This window comes from Ovis canadensis, chromosome 18, assembly GCF_042477335.2.
Source record: "Ovis canadensis isolate MfBH-ARS-UI-01 breed Bighorn chromosome 18, ARS-UI_OviCan_v2, whole genome shotgun sequence".
Classification (NCBI taxonomy): Eukaryota; Metazoa; Chordata; class Mammalia; order Artiodactyla; family Bovidae; genus Ovis; species Ovis canadensis.
The window spans coordinates 57,360,262-57,386,738 of NC_091262.1; the positions used below are offsets into that span (position 1 = coordinate 57,360,262).

General features: G+C 38.8%; 1 protein-coding gene across 6 annotated transcripts in view; it reads left to right on the forward strand.

Annotated features, from left to right (window-relative positions):
- The window catches only part of NPAS3 (neuronal PAS domain protein 3), a 962,475-nt gene that overhangs the window by 469,519 nt on the left and 466,479 nt on the right, over window positions 1-26,477 (forward strand). For 4 of the 6 annotated variants that reach the window (XM_069558691.1, XM_069558689.1, XM_069558692.1 and 1 more), the window contains one exon: window positions 1,633-1,715. In XM_069558691.1, the coding sequence (XP_069414792.1) occupies window positions 1,633-1,715 (83 nt within the window). The remainder of the gene's footprint in view (window positions 1-1,632; window positions 1,716-26,477) is intronic. The other 2 variants (XM_069558690.1, XM_069558693.1) reach the window with 1 other exon arrangement.

Genomic DNA, 26,477 nt, shown 5'->3' on the forward strand with positions numbered 1-26,477 from the left:
AAATTAATCAGAAATGCACACACACCCAGTAATACTGTCTTAAGTACATCTTAATATTAAAATTTTAAAAATCTTATGTCTATACTTATAGTAATGATTAATCTTAGGGTAGAAGATTGATTTTTTTCTATTTTAAGATTATTAGTTGTGTGTTTTGCTTCTGAAGCAAATGAAGAAGTTAGAATAGTGATCTCTAAAGTCCCTTCCAACTGGAATATTCCTTGATAATAATCACTCTTCAATTATATTTTGTAAATTTTCCCATTGGAAAAAAAATGCCCTTTTTATTTCCTCTTGCAAGTAATAGTGATACTTACCACTCATACTAGTTTCAAAGTGCCTTTCCGACATGGCAGACATTAGCTCACAATTGCAGGGGGAACTGCCTACTTTTGCACAGCACAATAATCCTAAGTACACTTATATTATAATCCCTACTAAGGTATGGATCTAACTAACTGACTTAGTAATAACTGAGACATAACAGAATTATCCCACCAGCATTTTGCTGGTATTGTCTTGTCAAGTAGCTGAAAGCGTTTGGAGAAAAAAGAAAATAGGGGGTTTAATTTTATTTTCAATTCATAGTGTCTAGATTTGAGGGAATCGAGGTTTGTCATACAATTTTTAAGAAAAGCAGGAAGAGGTGAGGGATGTATTTGTTTGAAATATGGAAAAGTTCTGAATATTTTCTTTCATAAATTGCTGGAAAGCAAAGTAGGTTTTTATGTTTGAGGACTCTTTAAAACTGGAAAAATAGCTAGAACAGATTTCAAAGCAAATCATGACCCCGTGCATAAAAAAGAAAGAAATTGTGAAGCAATGACCCACAATTCTGGATCCCATAAATATCATGCAGTAAGCCCTTCTGTTAAGAATCGGGAGGCTCTCTGGGTGTATGTGCCTGCAGACAGCACATGCCAGGAACAGAAAGACTAACTATACCTTAGCAGAAGAACAGAAGTATTCAGATAAGGAAACAGTCACTGAGCTGAGAGGCACAGGCTAAACAAGCTTCCACCTGGGCTTCCTGTGGGTCCTGTAGGAATAGTTACACGTGAATGTTCAGTAAATATGAAATCCAGCCATCCTGAGATACTTAACACTAGCGCAAACAGTCACTAATGAGAATCTCCTAGCCAACATGTTGTGCTTATTAAATTATGATAAAGATATTGCATTAGAACATTTTAAAAATCCTGTTTGCTTTTTTCCTGGCCTGGAGGACATTAAATGTTCAGGTTTCTCTGGGAAGGAAAGGAAATATGTATTTGCTTTAAAAATAACAATACCTAAATTTTAAGAAAAGCAGCTTACTAATTTATTTTTTTTAATGTGAACATTCCTATGTTTTTTTGCTCCAGTATAGGGAAAACAGTTCAAAAAGAAAAACATTAAATCTGATTTTAATGTTTGTAGAAGTTGATATTCTGCGATGAAAATTCAGCCTCAGCTCTGATTTGCTCAGGCAACTGAGAACCAGAGTTAAAACTGGCTTGTGATTCTCTTAGATCTTAGAGCTATAGTAGCTATCTAGTGATACAATTAAAGTGAAATGAAGCTGAAGGTGTGAATTGGAGCCCCCACTTAATTTCTTTCTTTCTTTCTTTTCTTTTCTTTTTTTTCTTTAAGTTATAGGTGCACAACGAAGGAGAAGCCCCAGTGCACTGGCCATTGAAGTATTTGAAGCACATTTGGGAAGTCACATTTTACAGGTACCTTTAAGTGAAAAAAGCTCGCTTACATTTTGCTAAGAAAAATCCACGTTTAGTCTTTTTATGAAAAAGCCTTTTATTGCAGCTATGGGTATGACTTGCTATTGTAGCTTGGAATTATGAAATTTTTATGAATTTATTTTTTTTTCTTTCTAGAAAGCCATCCCTTGAGAGAATATTAATGAGAAAGGGAGGGCAAGTATTATTTGTGCTATAATAATTGAGATGAACGGCACTATTGAGTTGATGCACAATGTCTAGTAGCTGGCTGTTCCCAGAATGATTGTGTGTGCTGCATTTGTAAGTGAACATATGTGTGTGTCTTTGGAGCTATATTTTGTTTTTGGAAGAGCAAAGTTTTGTTGTGAAAGTATGTGACATTTTTATGTGTTGCCAAACTTCAGTTGTTCTTTGCTTAAGTTTGTATTCATAAGTGCCTCCCACCCTAATGTTAGCTTTCCCAAAGTACCAGCTTTGTCAGGATGAGATGTTAAAGTATGTGTTTAAGTAAGAGGAGATGGATATTAATAATTTGATCTTTCCAGTGACTTTCATGAAAAATATGAGGGTGACTAGGCGTGGACCTGGAGTTATTTAGTCTTGGAAAAAATTTATCCCAAACTTAGCACCTCATTCAGAACTTTTTCTGTTAAGATTTTGCAAATCACTAACTTGACTCATCATTCGACATTGCTTCTGTTTCCAGGATAAATGTTGGCATGACCAAAGCTTTTTTTTTTTTTTTGGTACATGTAAGATTCATTTTTAACCTGGCATTGAAGAAACAGACATATTTGGGGTGTTTGGGCATCTTATTGGAAAAAGTTGGTTGCTTTCCTTAGATAAGATCTGGGGTGAAAACAAAGCTAAACTATAAACTCCTGTCCATTCAGAGTAATTTTTTTTAAAAAAGGTCTCTATGGTGCTTTCATTTTCTAGATAGCCAAAGTGGTACTGAATCTAGCATGTAATTTCTGAAAATATATACCCTAAAAAAACTGCTTTCATCAGGTTGTCCATGGTCAAACCCCAGTGACTCTCCAAAATGGTTCCTTGGCTGACAGCTTCAGTGTCATCGAGACAGTTGTTCAAACGACAAATTCCTAGGTCTCTCCTGGACCTAGTAAATCAGGGTCTTCAGGGTGAAATCCAGGAATTTGTTACTTTTAACAGCCATTTGAGATCATTTTGATGCTTTATTAGGTCTGAGATGTCACTATTCACCTTTGTAAATTTAAGGCCTGAAAGGTCCTTATTTATTTTTATTTATTTTGATCTTTCTCATTTCTCCACTAATATATGTACATCCCATAGAACTATGTTTCTTGAACTACACCTTAGGAAATGCTATCCTATTGTGCACATAAAGTTTTGAATCACGTTTGTAGTAGATAAGTTTCAGGGATACAGGAAGGATATTTCTTTCTAGATCTTTGCATTTTTATTTCCCTCTTCACTGTACATTTTTGTTCAGAATCTCTGTTATAAGTTTTTTATGAGTGATACCATATACACCACTGTTCCTCTGTATGTGAGGGGAGTTGGTTCAAGGACCCCTGTGGACAGAAAAATCTGTGGTTGCTCAAATTTCTAATATAAAATGACATGGTATTTGTATATAACCTATGCTTGTCCTCTTCTATACTTGAAGTCATCTCTAAATTATTTACAGTACCTAATACAGTACAAATGCTATGTAAATTATTGGTAGCATGTGGCGAGTGTATGTTTTCCTTTGTAGAACTTTCTGGATTTTTTCTAAATATTTTTGATCCGTGGTTGGTTGAATCTGTGGATACAGAGGGCCAACTGTACATTGTTAGATTCTGATGTGATCCAGGATAACTCCTATTTATATTCTGAAGCCATCGGTGCGTAAGATTTTGTCAGTGAGAGAAATGATTCCAGTGGTATCCTATTATCCTCCAAATTCTCTCTGGAAATCTTGTGTTCAGTGTTTTGTAGGGAGGGAGACTTAGGAGCTGCAAGAATTTAAATCTAATTTAAAATAAAAAACTTAAGAGTGTAAATGTAAGCTCAGTGAGAGCAGTGTAGAAATAAAGAGTGACTGTCCCCAGTGGCAGTTCAACATTGGACTCCAGTACGAGAATGGAGGATCTACATGAGACTGCTGAACTCTCCTGTTCTTTGGTTTGGTCACACCTGACTTAAACAGCACTCTTGAAGGGGACATAGACAGCTGGATGTCATTTGGAGTGGAATAACTAGATGAGTGCATGAACTGGAAATTGTGTTACATAAGATGTGGCAAAGGGCGTGGTGAAGTTAAGTGTGGGAAATACACGGTGTAAAAGGGACATTAATATCCTCTCTTATCTATTTGAAGCCCTCATTCCAAAAGAAGAAAAAAAAGGAGGATTAGATCCATTCTGTGAGTCTTCAGAGTATAGAAAAAAGAGAAAGGGGTGAAAGTTGAAGAGAAAAAAAAATTGCCTCCATATAACAAAACTTACAAATAAAGCTGTCTGCAACCAACACACTCAAACCAACACACTGAAAACCTTTAGCCTTTGAAGTATAGATGGCTTTGTAAATATGCTTTCAAGAAAGTCAGGCATCCAAGTGTGGTTGCACTAGACAGTCTTGAAATTGTCATAGAAACTAGAAACTCCTATCATTAGATTCTAAAACCAGAGGTTATGGAGGGGAAGAAATCTGTATGCTTCTCAAAATGATATGCTAAAATTGCAGATAGGAATGGATAGGGAGGTAGTAGTAACAAAAAGGGCTTCCTCTAATTCTTGAACCCATAGATCTATATACCGCACTCAAGGTTTCTCAGTAGTCTGCTGGGGTAACATGGTTTCCTTGTTTTTCCTTCAGGAGGTTGCATAGTTGAATCTGGTTGATTCATGGGGCCTGGGGTAAATTCTTTCTTCTTTCTCCCCTACCCTTCTTTTGTTTGTAAATATCGGGGTGGGGGAGGGGTGAACAAACCTATGTGGTCAACAAGGCTGGCATAGTCTCTCACATCATAGTTTACCATCATTACCAAAAAAGAAAAAGGGTAAATACTTAGTAACAACATAATTTGCTGTAGTAGGCACATGGCTGCTCTCCTTAACTAGCTTGCAATCATTTGGTTAAAGAACCAGGAGATTCCATAAAGTAAGAAGCATCACACTGGTCAAGTATTTTACTAGGGGCCTGTGAAAGAGTGAGGCTCTGAATTTGCCACAAAGCATCAGAGAAGACCACTCAAAATTGTTGATGGATGAATAGGAGTTTACTAGCCAAAGACAACCAAAGAACATTGCAGGCAAAGAAATGTAGAGCACAAAGCGTGGAGGCAGCTCTTAATAGATCTTGTTTGGGGACTGTTAAGATGTTCAGTTTGATGGCTATTTCACATACGCAGAGGAGCACATACGAGATAAAAATGGAGAACTTACCAGTCATACTGTACAAGCCCAGTAAGCCACGCCAGGATGCTGTAATCAGCAACAAGCCTGTGGAGAAGGCTTTCATACAAGAGAGGGACAAGATAAACCTTTGGTTTGTTTCTGGTGTTACTATTAAAATACAATCTAGGAATCCTCTGTGTTATGAGAGGCTATTATAAAGAGACAATTTAGGAAACTATTGTAACAGTCTAATATCCAAATGAAGATCTTATCTGAGATAGAACCTCTATGAATAGAGACACAGGTATGGCACATGGTATGAATTAGAGATGAAAAGCTAGGGAATGGTAGGAGTTATCAGTGATCCCAGATCTTCTAGCCTGATAAAAGGTCCCAGTGATACTCTTGCCTAAGAGAGGCTGAAAGGGATATCTCGTTACATAACCAAATCTGTAAGAGGTAAGCAGTTGGAAACCTGAAACTGATCTTCTAGAGAAAGATCAAGGCAAAGGGTAAAAACAAGGTTGGGCACTATTGATTTGTGTAGATGAATGGTACTTCAGATCAAGCAGCAAGTTGCAGACAAATGGAGATCATATGGAACAAGGAGAGAAAAGGGCTGAGGAGAGGCAACCCCATACATGCCATTCCTTTAAAATGCAAATAGAAAATGAGAAAGGAGTTCAGTTCACTCACTCAGTTGTGTCCAACTCTTTGCGACCCCATGAACCGCAGCATGCCAGGCCTCCCTGTCCATCACCAACTCCCGGAGTTTACCCAAGCTCATGTCCATTGAGTTGATGATGCCATCCAGCCATCTCATCCTCTGCCGTCCCCTTCTCCTCCTGCCCTCAATCTTTCCCAGCATCAGGGTCTTTTCCAATGAGTCAGCTCTTCATATCAGGTGGCCAAAGTATTGGAGTTTCAGCTTCAACACCAGTCCTTCCAATGAACACCCAGGACTGATCTGCTTTAGGACAGACTGGTTGGATCTCCTTGCAGTCCAAAGGACTAGCAAGAGTCTTCTCCAACACCACAGTTCAAAAGCATCAATTCTTCAGCACTCAGCTTTCCTTATCGTCCAACTCTCACATCCATACATGACTACTGGAAAAACCATAGACTTGACAAGGTGGACCTTTGTTGACAAAGTAATGTCTCTGCCTTTTAATATGCTGTCTATGTTGGTCATAACTTCCCTTCCAAGGAGAAATCGTCTTTTAATTTCATGGCTGAAGTCACCATCTGCAGTGATTTTGGAGCCCAGAAAAATAAAGTCTGCCACTGTTTCCACTGTTTACCCATCCATTTGCCATGAAGTGATGGAACCAGATGCCATGACCTTAGTTTTCTGAATGTTGAGCTTTAAGCCAACTTTTTCACTCTTCTCTTTCTCTTTCATCAAGAGGCTCTTTAGTTCTTCTTTACTTTCTGCCATAAGAGTGGTGTTATCTGCATATCAGAGGTTATTGATATTTCTCTAGGCAGTCTTGATTCCAGCTTGGGCTTCTTCCAGACCAGTGTTTCTCATGATGTACTCTGCATATAAGTTAAATAAGCAGGATGGAAATATACAGCCTTGACGTACTCCTTCTCCTATTTGGAACCAGTCTGTTGTTCCATGTCCAGTTCTAACTGTTGCTTCCTGACCTGCATACAGGTTTCTCAAGAGGCAGGTCAGGTGGTCTGGTATTCCCATCTCTTTCAGAATTTTCCACAGTTTATTGTGATCCACACAGTTAAAGGCTTTGGCATAGTCAATAAAGCAGAAATAGATATTTTTATGGAACTCTCTTGCTTTTTCAATGATCTAGTAGATGTTGGCAATTTGATCTCTGGTTCCTCTGCCTTTTCTAAACCCAGCTTGAACATCTGGAAGTTCACTTTTCACATATTGCTGAAGCCTGGCATGGAGAATTTTGAGCATGACTTTACTAGCATGTGAGATAAGGCTCCAAAATCCCTGTAGATGGTGATTGCAGCTGTGAAATTAAAAGACGCTTACTCCTTGGAAGGAAAGTTATGACCAACCCAGGCAGCATATTAAAAAGCAGAGACATTACTTTGCCAACAAAGGTCCATCTAGTCAAGGCTATGGTTTTTCCAGCGGTCATGTATGGTTGTGAGAGTTGGACTGTGAAGGAAACTGAGCGCCGAAGAATTGATACTTTTGAACTGTAGTGCTGGAGAAGACTCTTGCGAGTCCTTTGGACTGCAAGGAGATCCAACCAGTCTATCCTAAAGGAGACCAGTCCTGGTGTTCATTGGAAGGACTGATGCTGGGGCCTAAACTCCAATACTTTGGCCACGTCATGCGAAGAGTTGACTCATTGGAAAAGACCCTGATGCTGGGAGGGATTGGGGCAGGAGGAGAAGGGGCCGACAGAGGATGAGATGGCTGGATGGCATCACCGACTTGATGCACATCAGTTTGGGTGAACTCTGGGAGTTGGTGATGGACAGGGAGGCCTGGCGTGCTGCAGTTCATGGGATCGCAAAGAGTCAGACACAACTGAGTGAGTGACTGAACTGAACTTAACTGAGATGAGTGCAATTGTGTGGTAGTTTGAGCATTCTTTGGCATTGCCTTTTTTAGGGATTGGAATGAAAACTTACCTTTTCCAGTCCTGTGGCCACTGCTGAGTTTTCCAAATTTGCTGACATATTGAGTGCAGCATTGTCACAGCATCATGTTTTAGGATTTGAAATAACTCAACTGGAATTCCATCACCTCCCCTAGCTTTGTTTGTAGTGATGCTTCCTAAGGCCCACTTGACTTCACATTCCAGGATGTCTGGCTCTAGGTGAGTGATCACACCATCATGATTATCTGGGTTGTGAAGATCTTTTTTGTACAGTTCTTCTGTGTATTCTTGCCACCTCTTCTTAATATCTTCTGCTTCTGTTAGGTCCATATCATTTCTGTCCTTTATTGAGCCCATCTTTGCATGAAATGTTCCCTTGGTATCTCTAATTCTTTGCATTGATTGCTGAGAAAGGCTTTCTTATCTCTTCTTGCTTTTCTTTGGAACTCTGCATTGATATGGGTATATCTTTCCTTTTCTCCTTTGCTTTTCACTTCTCTCCTTTTCACAGCTATTTGTAGAAAGGAGTAGACAAAGATAAGAGTAAAGAACCTGCCTGCCAATGCAGAAGACACAGGTTTGACCCTTGGGTCAAGAAGATCCCCTGGAGGAGAGCATGGCAACCCACCCAAGCATTCTTGCCTGGAGAATCCCATGGACAGAGGACCCTGGTGGGCTACAGTCCATGGGATATCAAAGATACAGCCATGACTGAAGCGACTTAGCATGCAAGGAAGAAGTATCAAGGTGACTGACGATATAAATTCTTCAGGAGGACAAATATTGAAGAGATGTCATAGGTTTCATCAGTTAAAGCATTGTAGTAAAATTTTAGGTTCAGAAGACAAACCTAAAAAGTGATAGAAGGTAGAAGTGTTTGGATGTTTGTGGTAAAGTCCAGTTTGGAGAGAAGAAGATAGTGTTACAGGAGAATTTTATATTAATGTTGTTAAGAGTATGTTTATAAATCTGAGATTCATGGGGTCAAGCATTGGTCAATGATATGCTCTTTAGCAATCAACTTTTAAAAAATCAATATCAAGTGGTCATGTCTGCATTAGGAAAGGATAGGCTTCCATTATTTTTAATGGCTATATGTCATTCTATACTATGGCTGTATCATAATTTATTTAATCTTTTTTTCCATTGAATATTTTGATTATAAGTTTGCATTTCTAATTCAAATACCAAGTAAAGTGTGTTTTAATGAGGAAAGGCCTAAGCCAGGTTGATTTTAACTTAAATTTATTGAATTTTTGGTATGTATTAAGTTCTATGTATTATGCTAACTACTCTTATATCATCAGTTAATACAATGTGTATCTGTGATACAGGTACTCTGTGCATATCTTAAAATTGAGTAAACTAAGATTTCTTAGAAAACTCACATAACAATTACATGACTAAACTCACATAGCTAGTTAAGTGAAAGTTGAATTTGAACCCAGGATGTTAGGACTAGATTATAAATACTTCCCCAGAAATGATGAGGACATTTTAAAAGGCAGGTTATGAAAGGCAAGACTTTATATTTGTAGTGAACAGAATTAGGGAACTGATGGAAATTGGAAGGTAAAATACAGATCAGTTCTGAGCACCAGAAGTGGGGCTCAGGTAATACCTCGGAATTTCCTGCATCAGGTACCAAGCCTTGCTGTTCCCCATACTAGCCCCAGTGGTGTTTTGTGGAAAAACGTGCTAAGGACTTCTTAATTTCTGGTCCACCTATTCTTCGTACTGCAGTATATGTGTTGGCCATGGGCATCTTATTGTTGTTGTTCAGTCACTAAGTCATTTCTAACTCTTTGCAACCCCATGAAGTGCAGAACACCAGGCTTTCCTGTCCTTCACTATCTCCCAGAGTTTGCCCAAACTCATGTCCATCGATCAGTGATGCCATCCAACCATCTTAGCCTCTGTCATTCCCTTCTCCTCCTTCCTTCAATCTTTCCCAGCATCAGGGTGTTTTCCAGTGAGTCAGCTCTTTGCATCAGGTGGCCAAAGTATTGGAGTTTCAGCTTTGGCTTCAGCCCTTCCAATGAATATTCAAGCTTGACTTCCTTTAGGATTTACTGGTTTGATCTCCTTGCAGTTCAAATGACTCTCAAGAGTCTTCTCCAGCACCACAGTTCGAAAGCATCAATTATTTGGCAGTCAGCTTTCTTTATGGTTCAACTCTCGCATCCATACATGACTACTGGAAAAACCATAGCTTTGACTAGACAGACTTTTGTTGGTAAAGTGATGTATCTGCTTTTTAATATGCTGTCTAGGTTTGTCATAGCTTTTCTTCCAAGGAGCAAGCATTTTTTGATTTCGTGGGTGTGGTCACCATCCACAGTAATTTTGGAGCCCAAGAAAATAAAACCTGCCACTGTTTCCATTTCTTTCCCATCTGTTTGCCATGAAGTGATGTGACTAGATGCCATGATCTTAGTTTTTTGAACTAAGCCAACTTTTTCACTCTCCTCTTTCACCTTCATCAAGAGGCTCTTTAGTTCCTGTACAGGTACATTTTATTAGCCGTATATTCTCTTAAGAAAATTTAGGAAGTTTTATAGATCCATTAAAATGTGACTTCTTTCCTACTGAGAGGGGCAAAATAAATGTAATGGTGATTCTATCAATATAAAAATCAACTGTTACAAAGTTCTTTTCCAATGTAATGATCTAATTCTGGTATACACAGGCATGGCCATGGTCCAGGCTTCATACCATCCAGTTCTAGGTCCACCGTTAGTATTGTATATACTGGATCCTTATTGTAGCCTCAGTGAACCTATAGCTGTTTCAGGTATGAATTTCAGCACAGGGGCATCTTCTGCAGGAGAGGCGAGACAGTCAAGGGGTGTCAGCCTCGCAGCTGCATAACTATGAGGTAGGGGCATTGGGCCTGAGGCGTTTTAGCTGACTTTATTCTTCTGTGACTCATTGATCAGAGGAGGAGTTAGAGGCAAGGGGTCAAATTGAGAATTGTGCTGTTTGTGACAGGTGAAGTAAAAGTCCCAGGCTTCCCTGATGGTACTAGTGGTAAAGGACCCACCTGCCAGTGCAGGAGATGCAAGAAACATGGGTTCAATCCCTGGAGGAAGATCCCCTAGAGGAGGAAATAGCAACCCTCTCCAGTATTCTTGCTGGAGAATTCCATGGACAGAGGAGCCTGGCAGGCTACAGTCCATGGGGCCACAAAGAGTTGGACACAACTGGGCGACTAAGCACACACAAGAAAAATCCAAGAACTTTGAGCCATTATGTGAGCTCTTTTCCTGAATGTAGTACTTGTGACTCAGCACTGATTTGATTCCTGCTTTAAAAGTTCTCTCTAGGCATTATTGTTCTCACTTCATGATTCCTTAATATGAATAAAATATAAGTGGTATTTACTTTTACTTACCCAGTTTAGAGACCAGGTAGAATATTCATATTTTACTTTATCAAAGTTAACGGAACAGAAAATGGTAACAGCATCCTTGTAACTCGTAAAATTAACTAGGGGAATGACTTTCCTTAGGTGCCAGATTTATGAATGGAATTCTTTAATTATTTGCATGCCCTTAGCAGAAGGGTTTGAGGGTTTTTTTTTTTTAATTCTGTAAATAAAGCTTATATAGTTGTTATGTGAAATTATAGTATTGTTTTTGCATACTCCATAGTATTGCCTTGCCTCACAGGTGTCAAAACAAAGCAATCAAATCAAACTTTGTATGTGGAAGATTTTTTAGGGTTTATGTTTTTATCTGTCGTGAATACATTATGGTGAACTACAGAAGGGTGCCTGTTAAGTTACTGACATTGAGTAATACATATCAGTACTAATAACTGTTACTTATAAAGTAATTGAAGAATGGTTTTCATTCATAACTAGTTTTGGATATTATAGTAAATGAAACTTTCTGAGTTGGATGAATATGCTCATAAATATCCACAAGTTTGTATATAAATGATATAGAACTGCAATTATTTTAAATGAAGTCTTGGGAGAATAAAAATATTTTATAAAAAATTCCCTAAAGAGAGATAGTGGTGGAAGTGTGGCACCAAGGTGTTAGTTTTGAACTTGTCTATGTTGCATGAACCCTTCTATAGTAACTCATTAACCTTGCATTATTTCTGGGTATTAAGAAATGTTTGAATTACAGGGCATTCAAACCCCAAACTAAAAGAGAATCTCTTGAGCAGACACTTTGAGGGAAACCAAGAGAAAATCACCAAGAACATTTCAATATTATAACACCTGAGGGTCTCTCCCTGGGAGTGAACCAGAAAAGGCTGGGCAAAGGAGTTACATGACCTCTTGTCTTCCTCAGCATCACTAAGGAAATAATTGTTCTTGAAAGAATTATTTTTTAGTAGAACAACTCTCTTATAAAAGACATAGATTGTGGTCATCACCTTAGCAGACCAGTATAACTAAAGTGTATATTTTCTTAAAATGGATGGAGAACAGGGATCTCAAATGTTGCTCTTTTTGTATTTGATAGGCTAAGTCATCAGAGATTTGCATGTGTAAAATGGATGACACTACAGACTTCAGTGAAATGTCAGATTTCAATCCTGTGGTTTTTCTTCTTTTAATACCTTCAACCATGGATTAGAGAGTAGAAGTAAAAGAAGAGCCTAGGTTTAAAAGAGAATGCTGTGAATCAGATTTAGAACAAAATAATGTTAGAATTTATGTTTAAATTTCTATGCTTCCATCTTTAATCATAGTTTGAAGATAGTTTAAGGATATACCCTGGAATCATGGTTGGTCTACATACTGTTTTGGTCCTGCAGAATTCTTTTTAAGATAAATGAAAAAGTATAGGTTTTTTGGAAGGAATGATGCTAAAGCTGAAACTCCAGTACTCTGGCCACCTCATGCGAAGAGTTGACTCATTGGGAAAGACTCTGATGCTGGGAGGGATTGGGGGCAGGAGGAGAAGGGGACGACAGGGGATGAGATGGCTGGATGTCATCACTGACTCGATGGACATGAGTCTGAGTGAACTCCAGTAGTTGGTGATGGACAGGGAGGCCTGGCATGCTGTGATTCATGGGGTCGCAAAGAGTCGGACACGACTGAGCGACTGAACTGAACTGAACTGATAGGTTCTTTATCAGAAATATTTAAAAATTTGTAGTCAGTGTAATAAGGGAAACAAAATATCTTGTGACACTTTATATTTCTGTTAACATTGAAGTATTTCTAGTGACAGCACTGCTTCAGTGTCTTGAGACCCACTCAATTGTAGAAAACTAAGAAGATTCTTTGGAGAAATTAGGTTATAGGCAAAAGATCTACTTACAATCATGTTGGGGTGGGGCTGGAGAATGCAACAGCTGTTATTAGCATCTTGTTTCATTGGATCCAGCAAGAGACAATAAAAGATTGACTAGTACAGTTCAAATATCTGGGCAGAGAAAAGTGAGTAATACCTAAAACAGCTCAAGAACTGACTAATACGAACATAAAAATTATTACTTAAGATGTGGCCTAGCCAGTTCAACATCACATTTTACATTTAATAGCAATGTTTTCAAAAGACTTTTATGAGAGAGAATGATACATTAGGTGTATTTTCTATTTTATTGATGAATTGGAATTTCACCCTTATTATTTTATTGGAACTTACAAGTATTAAAGAAATGATCATCTCTAGGAAAGGTTCATCTTCTTACTCCTTATGGCCCTTGATGGCAAGTGGTATCCTGCTTGACATCAGTACTAAAATAAAATAAAATTCAACTAATAGAGACGTTCTCTAGCTATAAAACAGGAAAAAGAAAAAGGGGAGTGACCCTGCAGTTTCCCTATGATCCAGAATGGTAAGAAAATGTAAAACTAAATATAGAAAAAGAGAAAGTTAGTGAATATATTTGCATATGCAAATTAGCTTAATTGATACTGCTTGCCTCTACAGGGATTTTTCATTACAAACTGGAGTGCTACATTGTTCAGCTCATATTGAGTAATTTAGTAACTAATGAGACCAGTTTGCACTAATTTGCATATGATAAATGAGCTTAATTGCAGTAAATAACTTGGAGGCATAATTACTTAATTTTCCTGTGTTGCATGGCTTTTAAGTTCACGTATGAACAACTCAAGATAATTTTGCATATTTAAATTAGTTGCTTTTAAATTTTCTTGGACAAAAAAAAAGGAACACACCTTATCAATTGAGCTGTAAAACAATCGTATGTAAGGTTTAGTGTATTTTTATTTAAAAAGAAAGGAGAGAGAGGCAGAGATTTGTTGTTCTCCTCTCCTATATCCTTACCTCAGATAAGATATCAGCATTGACATTAGGAAAATGTTTTTCCTGTTGGAAGTTAATTTACAACTTCTGTTAGTAAGTGACCTGGGCAAAGACTGAAATGTATATATGAGTGAATCATAAGTTTTAAAGTAGGGTTTATTACACAGATGTGTTTGGCCCTTATTTAATTTGGCAAACTAGTATCTGAGGAGTCAATTGGCTCTGCTGTCTTCCTGTCTTCTAAGTTGCTGAGCTTTGATGACACAGCATCATCACTCTGACCTTAGCATGTATTTTCTACCTCAGTTAACATTTCATCTTTATGAAACTGGTTTCATTGGAGAATCTCAGTGTGGTTTGGCCAAAATTATCTCACTGATCTTCACATGAACTCAAGAATATATGTTTTATCAAATCTCCATTCTCAAAATTGAAACACTGAACCACAGAGGGTGACTACTAAATCATGATTTTACAATACTATATTGCCTTAGAATTTCACTTTGTGAGAAAAAGTATGTTATTATTCAGAATTAACTTCTTAAGTCATATAAAATCATGTTCATAATTGAGTATGAGAAAATATTTTGTGGTTGTGAAGGTTTCAAAGTGGTCATTTAAAAAATTGCTGCTTTAATTCATTGTATGAGAAGCAGAAGGAGGTGTTAGGGTTATTTACTTGCCACAGTCTGGAAAAATAACTCCTGAAATTTTTCTTGAAAAGGCTCAAATCCCATTAAATTTGGTATAAGCATCCTACATCCTTCAGAGATGGGCCAAAACAAGTACTAATAATAGTATATCCAGGGTGCACTAATAATAGTGTCAAGTTTGAGTCCTTCATGTCATAGGTGCTCAAGAAGTAACTGATGAGTAAATGAAGGAACAAATAAATTCTTCCTGAAGTCACACTGAACCCCAGAACTAGAGCCCCCTTTCAGCTCTGTGTTCCAGCCCTGGTTTTTTGTTTTTTAATTGGAGGCTAATTGGTTTACAATGTTGTGGTGGTTTTTTGCCATACATTGACATGAATCAGCCATGGGTGTCCATGTGTTCCCCATCCTGAGCCCCCCTCCTGCCTCCTTCCCCATCCCATCCCTCAGGGTCATCCCAGTGCTCTGTCCCTGACCACCCTGTTTCATGCATCGAACCTGACTGGCGATCTCTTTCACATATGATCTTGAATCATCCCACCCTCGCCTTCTCCCACAGAGTCCAAAAGTCTGTTCTTTACATCTGTGTCTCTTTTGCTGTCTTGCATTAGAGGGTCATCGTTACCATCTTTCTAAATTCCATATATATGTATTAATATACTGTATTGGTGTTTTTCTTTCTGACTTACTTCGCTCTGTATAATAGGCTCCAGTTTCATCCACCTCATTAGAACTGACTCACATGCATTCTTCTCACAGTCCAGCCCTGTTTTTAATCCATGTTTTCTAGGTATGTGGAGAGCATGCCAGATTCTTTTCGTGCACGTACTTTGGCTTCCAACTACTTTGAGCTCACATCCTGATGTGCTAACTTACTGATTGTGAGCCCCTTGCTAAGACAGACTCTTGTTCTCTCTAAGCCTCAATTTCTTCATCCTTAAAAACAGAGAAAATAGTAGTAGTAAAATGTCTCCTGATAGGCATGTTGTGAGGATTGAAGGAGATAGTGTAGCTAAACATGTTTAGTACAAAACCTGGCATGTAGAAGGTGTTTAATAAACATCTGCTAGTATGTCTGTCTATATGTTGTATAGTTCAGAAAAAATGGCCAAGTTTTTAAAGAAAAATGTTCATGCTTATCAGGAGTATTACCACACAGGAGTATGGGAGTGTTATCAATAAAAATCCTCTTAGATTTAAAGCAAGATAAATAAATTTCATTGAACACAATCTGAATTATCTGTTTACGTAAATGATATTTAGATTTACTGGGCTTCCCAGGTGGTGCAGTGGAGTGGGTTGCCATTTCCCCCTCCAGGGTATCTTCCTGACCCAGGAATTGAACCCGTGGCTCCTGCATCTCCTGCACTGGCAGGTAGATTCTTTACCACTGAGCCAACTGACTACAACTAGTACTGATTATAAGTGGGGACTTTCTCATCACAAAATAGATTATCTCAAGTAACCAGGATCTAGGAAATGAGACAATAACTTTAAAAATACTAAACTGAAGCTTCAGTGTAGTAAATATTTACTGAGTACCTAGTTTGATCAGAGAACAGAGAAAATACCAAGATACAAAGGGGGGTCACGGTTTTGCCTCTCAGCATTCCCACTGTGATCAGAGAAGACCAGAAACGAAACAGACAAACATGATTTAGTGTAATGTAGACTAGTGGCTTTGAATCCCTGCCCTTGGTTATGTGGACCTGGGCGATTTATTCAGACTCTCTAAATCTTAATTTCCTCCCGCTAAATGGAGATGGTAGTAGTCCTTCGCTCAGAGATGGCTGTGAGAATTATAGATACAGTGCCTGGCACATAGTGAGTGTTCTGCAAAAGTTGGCCATGAGTGACAGGCTGCACCCTGGAAGTTACCCAGCTTGGGGCTAATCAGTGAGCACATCTTGTGGCTGCAAACTTAAAATTACACAGCTCATCCACTGTGTTACACACACAACTTTTAAGTTTGATTTTCCTATGCATCTCTGGGGGGTGGGGTTGCTAGGTGAGTGTCCTGTCTTCACACCTACATTCTCCTAGTGTGGTCACATAGGGTAAGGCTAGGGGAAGGGAGGAAAATAGGGCAACGGTATCACTGTGGTTGAACAGTTTTTGTTTGGGGCCTGCTAATAGGAAGATTGTTTGCAAAGTGTGGGAACATATCTTTATTCTTTCTCTGGCACTAAGGGTGGCCAAATTATTTGGAGATTAAAGCAGAACAGAAAGATAATTATACTTTCAATTTTTAAAAGTGGTTAGAGGTCTCAGAAAATCTTAGGGTTATGTGTCAAATAGGAATATGAATAATTACATGATGATAAAGATATTTGCAAATCTGGGCCAGATTCTTTTTCTTTCAGCTTTAGAATAGTCCTTGGTGGTAGTAAATATTATATTCTTGTTACCAGCATCAGTTAGGAATGACATAGAATAGGGTGACACCAGCTGATTATCATTTATTGGGAACCCTTGGTCAGGATGGCGAGGTTTGCTTTCTCATCTGAATCTCCAGAACTTCATAAGTCTTTTAGGTTTGAAGAAGGTTTGGGGATGGGAGTTCTATGGGTAATGTGCTTTGTTTTCCAAACTGAGCTGATGGAAGATGTCCGTGAATATGTGGGAACGGTTGTTCAGTCGGTAAGTTGTGTCCAACTCTGCGACACCATGAACTGCAGTACTCCCTGCCCTTCACATCTCCCAGTTTGCTCAAACTCATGTCCATTGAGTCAGTGATACCATCCAACCTTATCATCCTCTGCCACCCCCCTGCTCCTGCCCTCAATCTTTCCCAGCACTGGGGTTTTTAACAGTAGTACTCAACAAAATACACTTGGGAAATTCTGGCTTAGAAGAATCAAATCCAAATTAATTTAAGATATTTTAAAAATCTCTAAGAGCGAAATTGAACACATAATGGAACAATATTTACATGATAATATCAGATCTATAATCAGCTTCAGTAGCTTTTTTTTCCAGAGAATTTTATTTTATTATTTTAACCCATTTTATATTGGATTATATAGCTGACTTACAATACTGTTTTAGTTTCAGGTGTACACCCATTATTTTTTAGATTTTTTCCCATTTAGGTTGTTATAGAGTACTGAGTAGAGTTCCCTGTGCTATACAGTAGATCCTTGTTGAGTCTACTAACTTTTTTAAAACAAAGATTATTACAAAAGAATCCTCTGTATATAGTTGTCCTTTGTGTGTGTGCATGCACATATGCACACGTATGTGGTCAAGTTTAAAAAAAATTTTTTTTAACTTTACAATGTGAAAATAGAAAATAAAGAATATGTAGAAAGGTCAAAAATGTAGGCAAGCAAAATCAAAAAAATAAAAGTCAAGTATTTCTCCATCCTCTGAGGCTCTGTTTTATTTGATTATCTGTAAATCACCCAAAATGGGATTGTGATCCTTGTCTCCTAAAAGCAGTTTTGAAAGGAATAGCTGATGTTAAGAGAGAAACTATACGTCAATCATGGCTGATACATGCTCGCAAATGGTTTTCTTCTTCTGAGACTGACGTGGGTGATATTATAACTACTGGAGACCCCAGGAACCAAGAGCTATAGGCAACGGTGATAAGACAGCACTGTCAGGGTTCTGCTAAGGGGTCCTGGGATAACCACCAGGCTGCATCCTCCCTCCACCGCAGGCATGGACCTAGAGCCAGCCCAGGAGCTGCGTCACATGTCGCCTGATCACCAAGATTCCAGCTGTTTTTATTAACATCCAGTAGCACCTTATAGGACTTCCCTGGTGGCTTAGAAGGTAAAGCATCTGCCTACAATGCAGGAGACCTGGGTTTAATCCCTGGGTCAGGAAGATCTCCTAGAGAAGGAAATGGCAACCCACTCCAGTATTCTTGCCTGGAAAATCCCATGGATGGAGGAGCCTGGTAGGCTACAGTTCATGGGGTTGCAAAGAGTCAGACACAACTGAGCGACTTTACTCACTCACTCAGCACCTTATAAGAGCTTCTTAGGTGGCGCTACTGGTAAAGAATCCGCCTGCCAATGCAGGAGACAAAAGAGACATGGGTTAAATCCCAAGGTCAGGAAGACTCCCTGGAGAAGGAAATGACTACCCACTCCAGTATTCTAGCCTGGAGAATTCCATGGACTGAGGAGCCTGGTGGGCTACAGTCCATGGGGTTGTGAAAGAGTCGGACAAGACTGAGCAAGTAAACAACCTCATCACCTTGTAAATATCACTTCCCAGACACTTGCCAACTCAGAATCTAATGATTTAGGACTGAGTGGTAAGGAATTCTGGTGGCAGTGTTATTTTGTGATAGCAGAATAGAACTCTGCCTGAGGAAAGAAAAAGTCATACCATTTGTTTTATCTCTGTTGGGAAATATAAACATTAGGGTAAATTAGTTGAAAATATTATAAACATTTGTTATTTTGATTGAATAAAATGTGTAACTGATGGTTGAATTGCCCACAAAGAAGAGCCTAGTCAAATGCCCATGAGACCAGATAACTGCTACAGGAATTGTCAGGTCAGAGCAGCTGTTTCCCTCATTTCCAAAGATATAAAAAGTGCAGGTGACCCTTTAGGTCATCAGAAAAATACTCTCTGAAATAATCCACTCTCATAGTTCATTTTAAGGTGATGCAATGTTTTAGTAAATTTAGTCTGGTATAGAGATTAGACCAAGGGTAGAATTGACCTAAAGAAACAGAAAATTCTTTTTTTGTAAGTGGCAAGCCTGCGAGTTCTACATAAATACAAAGGCAAATGATAATATCAGGGACTATTTTAATTGCATCTTTAATCCATAAGGATAGTTCAATGACATTTTAAATTATACTTTTAGAATTGTAGTCACATAGGAGATAAAACTCAGTAACTATTTAATAATGCATACTGAGATCAACTGTATCCTCTCTTGAGATCACATTTAGGTGGACTGAATGTAAAAGTCCAATCAATCCAGAATTTAGACAGCATTTAATCTTCTGGAAGGCATTGTTGAGTCTTTCTAAAGTACCCAGGCTTGGTTCCTTGAGTTGGTACCAGTTTTCTCTGCTGAATGATTAGTTTCATTACATTCTCGGCTAAACTGTATTATTTTTTACATGGAATTGGATTGTTGTAGATCAAACTATTCTCCGTACTAGAAGATTACTGATCCATTTGGGGAATTTATGCTGCAAGTTGGTTATTAATTGATAGTTACTTAACCTGGCTTTCCTTGAAGACAACAGTATAGTTAGGTTGTGTTTAGTGGGGGAAATTTTTAGGCTGAAATAAAGCAATGCCTTTCAAGGACATATCTTCTACTGAAATTGGCAGGATACTTCAGTCACTACTGCTCTTTGTATCATCACTGCTAAGTATCTAAAGGATTCTATCTGAATAATGGAATTTCTGTATAGAGAAGACTCATTCTGCTAAGAACATGTGAAAGTAAGGAACTTCTGAATTCTCTAAAATTGAAAGATTAAAATTATGTATAAACAGAAAGTCATCTAATCTCAGTTTCCTGGATACAGATTTAAAAGAACTATGCAAAAGTTCTAAATAAAAAAGGGAAATAATAACATTGTATTAGCACACATGTGTTTAGACAGTCTATATCAAGCCCTCACTGAGTGAGCTGCTTACATGCATAATCTCAATTGATCCCCTCACTTATCTTTCGGATTAGATGCTGTTATTATTTCCATTTTAAGGATAGAACTGAAGTTCAGAGTGGGAGAGTGACTTGATGAGTAGCTAGTAGCTGTTAGTAGATGGCACAGCTGGGATTGGAACCCAGAAGTGGAAATGGGAAAGAGATAGAGAAAGGAATTATAAGGGAAATATTAGGTATTAAATTGCTTTACAGTTGAAGTTTTTGAAGTGACATACTTTAAGCTATGGTTTGAATGGAAACTAGAGGATATGCACTTTAGTTTAATAAAGAAATATTTGCCCTGAGCAGAAGACAACATTTTAAAGCTTGTCATTTCATTGCTGGGAAAGTATTTGAGGAAAATGACATGGCTTAGCTCTGGTTGCTGACCATTTTGTTGTCTCCTGCTGAGACTTGCCATTTCCATAGCCAGTGGGCTGTATTGAGTCCGACAGAAGCAATAGGTCATTAACAGCAATGGAGACTTGGGGCAGCCTACAGAGGCTGAAAGAGAGGGAAAATCATTTTGGACCACATCAACAAATCTGTGTCTAATAGCATCCATGCAACTATGTTTGGAGAGGTTAGCCTGATTTTCAGGGAAACTTAAGAAGCTTTAAAAAGCACAAAATGATTTTCCCCCCAAAGAGTGCCATGTTTAACATGAAAATATGAGTGAAAGAGGATGTTCTAACTTCTTTCAACATGCTGCATTTCACCTTTCATCACACTCATTGAAAATAACTGTTTAAAATTCATTTACTTAACAGAAAATACAGATTTTATTTTTCTACTAATATCTGCATTAACCTTGAGATCTATAACTTACAGCATTCATCTAAATAGACATTAGATTATTTCTATTGATGAATATCTTAATTATGTATGTTTTCTCAATCCTTGGCAATTCTTCTGGATTATTGAAATTAGGATGGGGGGCAGGTTTTGCCACTGATATGATATTATTTTTGGTATTGGTGAGGTTATTCATCTTAGAAAATATGTATAACGAGCCTCTGAAATGGAGAAGGCAATGACCCCCCACTCCAGTACTCTTGCCTGGAAAATCCCATGGATGGAGGAGCCTGGTAGGCTACAGTCCATGGGGTCACTAAGAGTCAGACACGACTGAGCAGCTTCACTTTCACTTTTCACTTTCATGCATTAGGAAAGGAAATGGCAACCCACTCTAGTGTTCTTGCCTGGAGAATCCTAAGGATGGGGGAGCCTTGTGGGCTGCCGTCTCTGGGGTTGCACAGAGTCGGACACAACTGAAATGATTAGCAGCAGCATCTTCTGAAATGTAGACCAGTTTAGCAGGGGCTGGGAGATTGCCAGGAGAAATATAAATAACCTCAGATATGCAGATGATACCACCCTTGTGGCAGAAAACAAAGAACTAAAGAGCCTCTTGATGAAAGTGAAAGAAGAGAGTAAAAAAGGTGGCTTAAAACTCAACATTCAGAAAACTAAGATCATGGCATCCGGTCCCATCAGTTCATGGCAAATAGATGGGGAAACAATGGAAACAGTGAGAGACTTTATTTTCTTGGTCTCCAAAATCACTGCAGATGGTGACTGCAGCCATGAAATTAAAAGACAATTTCTCCTTGGAAGAAAAACTATGACCTACCTAGACAGCATACAAAAAAGCAGAGACATTACTTTGCCAACAAAGCTTCATCTAGTCAAAGCTGTAGTTCTTCTGGTAATCATGTATGGATGTGAGAGTTGGACTATAAAGAAAGCTGAGCACCAAAGAATTAATGCTTTTGAACTGTGGTGTTGGAGAAGACTCTTGAGAGTCCCTTGGACTGCAAAGAGATCCAACCAGTCCATCCTAAAGGAAATCAGTCCTGAATATTCATGGAAGGATTGATGTTGAAACTGAAACTCCAATATTTTGGCCACCTGATGTGAAGAACTGACTCATTTGAAAAGACCCTGATGCTGGGAAAGATTGAAGGTAAAAGGAGAAGGGGACGACAGAGGATGAGATGGTTGGATGGCATCACCAACTCGATGAACATGAGTTTGAATAAGCTCTGGGTGTTGGTGATAGACAGGGAGGCCTGGCATCCTGTAGTCCATGGGGTCACAGGGAGTTGGACATGACCGAGCAACTGAACTTAGCAGGGGCAGGAAAAATATAGACCCTGAATACTGACATTGAACAAGTATTCAATGACAGCTTGCTATAATAAAGCATACCAAATACAGATTGAGGGAATATTTAGACGTTGTTCCTTTCCTCAGAGAATTTCCAATGAATTTCTGTGTCCTCATCTGGCATGATGGGACTTCCCAGGAGGCACTAGTGGTAAAGAAGCCACCTGCCAATGCAGGAGGTTTAAGAGACACAGGTCCAATTCCTAGATTGGGAAGACCCCCTGGAGGAGGGCATAGTAATCCACTCTGGTATTCTTGCCTGGAGAATCCCTGGACTGAGGAGCTTGGTGAGCTACAGTCCATGGGGTTGCAAAGAGTCACACACGACTGAAGGGACTAAGGACACACACACTGGAATGATAGGTGCAGGTCTAGAGGCAGGATCCTAAATTCCAGTGATTGCATTTACAATTGAGTAAAGCTTAGGAAATGCAATACTATTTTCAGGACCATCTATCATTTATATACTTAAAAATCCCCCCATTTAGATACGTATGAACATAGCCATGTGTGGTTTTAGGGGGAAAAATTCCAAAATAATTGCACCTATGTTTTGTGTCTCATGCTAGATCATAAGCAACTCAAAAATGAGGATAATGTCTTGTTCATCTTTGTGCCTTATGCTGTGTTATGTGCTGATAGGTACTTGATACGTTTGTAGAAAGACTGAAATTTGTATAAAGAATGCATGTAACTTCTAACAGATTGATCATTAATTGACTCTCATGTTTGGAGCAATGTTATTAAGAAGTCAATGAGAGTAATACTCAATGACTCCAAGATGTATTCTTATCACTTGTGGACATTTACACCCTGGGCTTCTAATAGGGTTAATGCATTATATTACACCAAGTCTCTGAGCACCAATATGAGAATGTCCTTCTCAGCCACAAGGTCATTAAAGAAAACACAGTCCCATCATAATGTCATTTTCCCCTTAATTTTCTGATTATTTACATTCTGTTTGGCCCTAATTATGAATACCTTTAATTGCTTTATCACAGTGATGATTAACTGTGCCCAAGTCAACCCCTTTGAAAGAGAGGACGAATCCTTCTAAAGATTTGTGCATGACTACACTTAGGAAGAATATTAAACAAAGAAATAGAGGTGTTTCAACTTCATGAAGGCTGGTCAGCTTTTCTACATTCCTAAAATACTCAGGGGGTGATTTCTTTTCCTGGATTTTTCAGAACTAGGAAAATTTAATCTTCTATTTTCCCCGCAAATATGTTACAGTCTTCTGCTTTATTTGCATGAATCATTCTTCCAGAAGACAATATTAGAAATAAAATACATGCCAGCTGTTTTCTAGTGTGTTAAAGAAAAAAACTAAAAAGCAAAATAAACTTTGAGATCTGCATTCTATCACTGAAGGAATAAATGGCTGTGTTTGTCTTTGTTGTTTCACACTTACATGTATAAAATAGCAATGATTGAGATTTTTAATATTTTATAAATTAGGTTTGAAACACCAAATGCAGGTTATTTCTTGCTGAAATGCTTGGTAGCAATCAAGTTCAGTTTAAGCAATGTGCAATAGTTGATAAAAGTGGCTCGCTTTCATTTTTAAATGAAAGCACCAACCTTAGGATACTCAAAAAATTAAAACCTGGAGATCATGTATTTTAATTCTGCCTTTTGATTCAATTTTTATAAAATGGACAGACTTTGAGACTTTATTTTCAGATCAAATTATTTTAAGCACACAGTATTATTTTAAAGTTTCTGTGTCTTTTAAAACAATCTCATGGCACAGAAGTATGGAAGTGCTAGTCGCTCAGTTGTGTCTGACTCTTTGCGACCCCGTGGACTGTAGCCCACCGGGATCCTCTGTCCATGGGATTTTCCAGGCAAGAATACTGGAGTGGATTGCCATTTCCTTTTCCGGGGGATCTTCCTGACCCAGGGATCAAACCCAGGTTTCCTGTATTGCAGGCAGAGTCATGGCATGGTATTTATTTAAATCTTACATTTTATGTTCCTCACAAAAATACCAGGTGTGCATTTTATGTTGACATCTATCACCTAGCAATATGATGGAGTTCATATTTATCAAACAAAGCTCATTTCTCCTGGTTCTTTCTCAGTGAGGCGTGGGCCACGCCCTGGAGATGAGGATGGAAATTCTGTTCATTACTTGCTAAGGAGTAGGTTTGGCCTGAGAAGAAAGAAGGGTCTTTGCTTTGGGAAAGCTGGCACAGATGACCAGGAGGACATGTCATTGTCAATTTATTACCAAGCTATTCTTTCTCCCTGGAGGAAGGCTTTAACATTTTTAATCTATGATGATTCACACTTGGGAAGCATCTCTTTTTCTCATTTTGTTACTCCCACCTGGAAGGAAACGTTTATCTGGGAGTTCATTTGCAAAGGACCAAGCGAAGAGAGGTGATGTGGAGATGAAGACCTTCCTTTGCCTTTTTCAGGGTAGGTGCCTGTGACACACAGCTGTTCCCGAGCTGTGGGGGAAGCCGCCACAGAATCAGAAACACTCACACAAATGTATCTGCTGTTGTGCATTTTCTTTTCATGCTAATTGCCTCTGTTGGAAACTTGGTGCATGCAAGTATAAGTTTACCTATCCCTGGTGGCTCAGACGGGAAAGCGTCTGCCCACAATGCGGGAGACCCAGGTTCGATCCCCAGGTCAGGAAGATCCCCTGGAGAAGGAAATGGCAACCCACTCCAGTATTCTTGCCTAGAAAATCCCATGGATGGAGGAGCCTGGTGGGCTACAGTCCATGGGGTCACAAAGAGTCGGACACGACTGAGCAACTTCATGGAGGTTTCCCTAGTTAGTTACTTCAGTTAGATCTCATTCCTTCACTTTCACTTCATACCTGTTTTAGACACTGTGCCCTGTGTTTTTAATCACTGGAGGTTAAAATTAAGCATTGAAGAAATAGCACTGATATTTTTTCCCATTTCCCTTGGTAGACGTTGGTACAAAAGCTGACAAAACAGGGAAATTTCCTGGTGTGCTGTGGTGTAAGGTGATTATCTGGCTTATTGTTTTCAAACACGCTGAAGTCTAGGAAGTACCAGTGAGCACCACAGGGTGGGAACAGACTGACCCCCAGCAGAGAAACAATCAGGTTGACAGAACCTTCAGTGTGGGGCCAGGAAAGAAAAGCTGGCATCCAGATGCCAGTGCTTTGGCAATCTTATCTGGAGTTGCACATATGGATCCTGCATCTGCTCGGGTTATGCCAGCAGTCGGCAGCCGAGCTGACACAGCTACCATGGCAAGAGCAGGCAGAGCCAGAGCTGTATGCCCTGGTCTCTGCTGAGACAGCTGTCAGAAGCCATGATGGCGGCCTTGTGATAGCTAATTTTCAGAGGATCAGTGTGGCTCTTTGAGTGATTTTAAGAGCCCTCACTAGGTCATTTCTGAATGGCCATCTTTGGAGGAAGTGGTGGGGGGGGTGGGGGGTGAGGCAGGTGCACATAGGTAAGTGTGTATGCGCAATGAGCACATACGTAATTGTGCTTTGGCAGGGAGTAGGGGAGCTAACATAATAGTGCTCAAGGAAAAGTAAACCAAAGATTTTGGACAATGATTTAAATCAATGCATGGTGAATACACTCTTGATGTATCATAGGAAGTTGGTTAATCTAATAGTGACCATAACCAATTTGTTTCCTCTTTAAGGTGGAAAAAGAGAGAGACTTAGTCCATAAAATTTGAGTATCTGCCTTTCAATAAGCACATTTCTTATTTCATCATAATTGCCCCAATAGGAAGCTGAGTGACTGAACATCAAAAATTCATCTTATCATCTCTTTCCTTCCCCCGGAACCCTTCTTAAAAAGAGAAGTGTTTATCAGAAGGTTTATCTCTTCTTATTATCTCAAGGCAGTATCTTGAACAGGAATAACCAATGGGCAAGTGTTTGCACTTGGGGCCAATTTATATATCTACTTGCAATTCCAAACATTTTTTTATGTAACTTTCTATCTTTACTGAAATCATCAATTCCTGGTGGGTAACTGGTTAGGTATAAGAGAACCAGTTTTGTTCTTTATTTTTCTCTGTATTGGAAACTTATTTATCAACAGTTTTGGTGACATTTGTTAAATTGCATTGTTTATTTTATTATAATTACTTTCC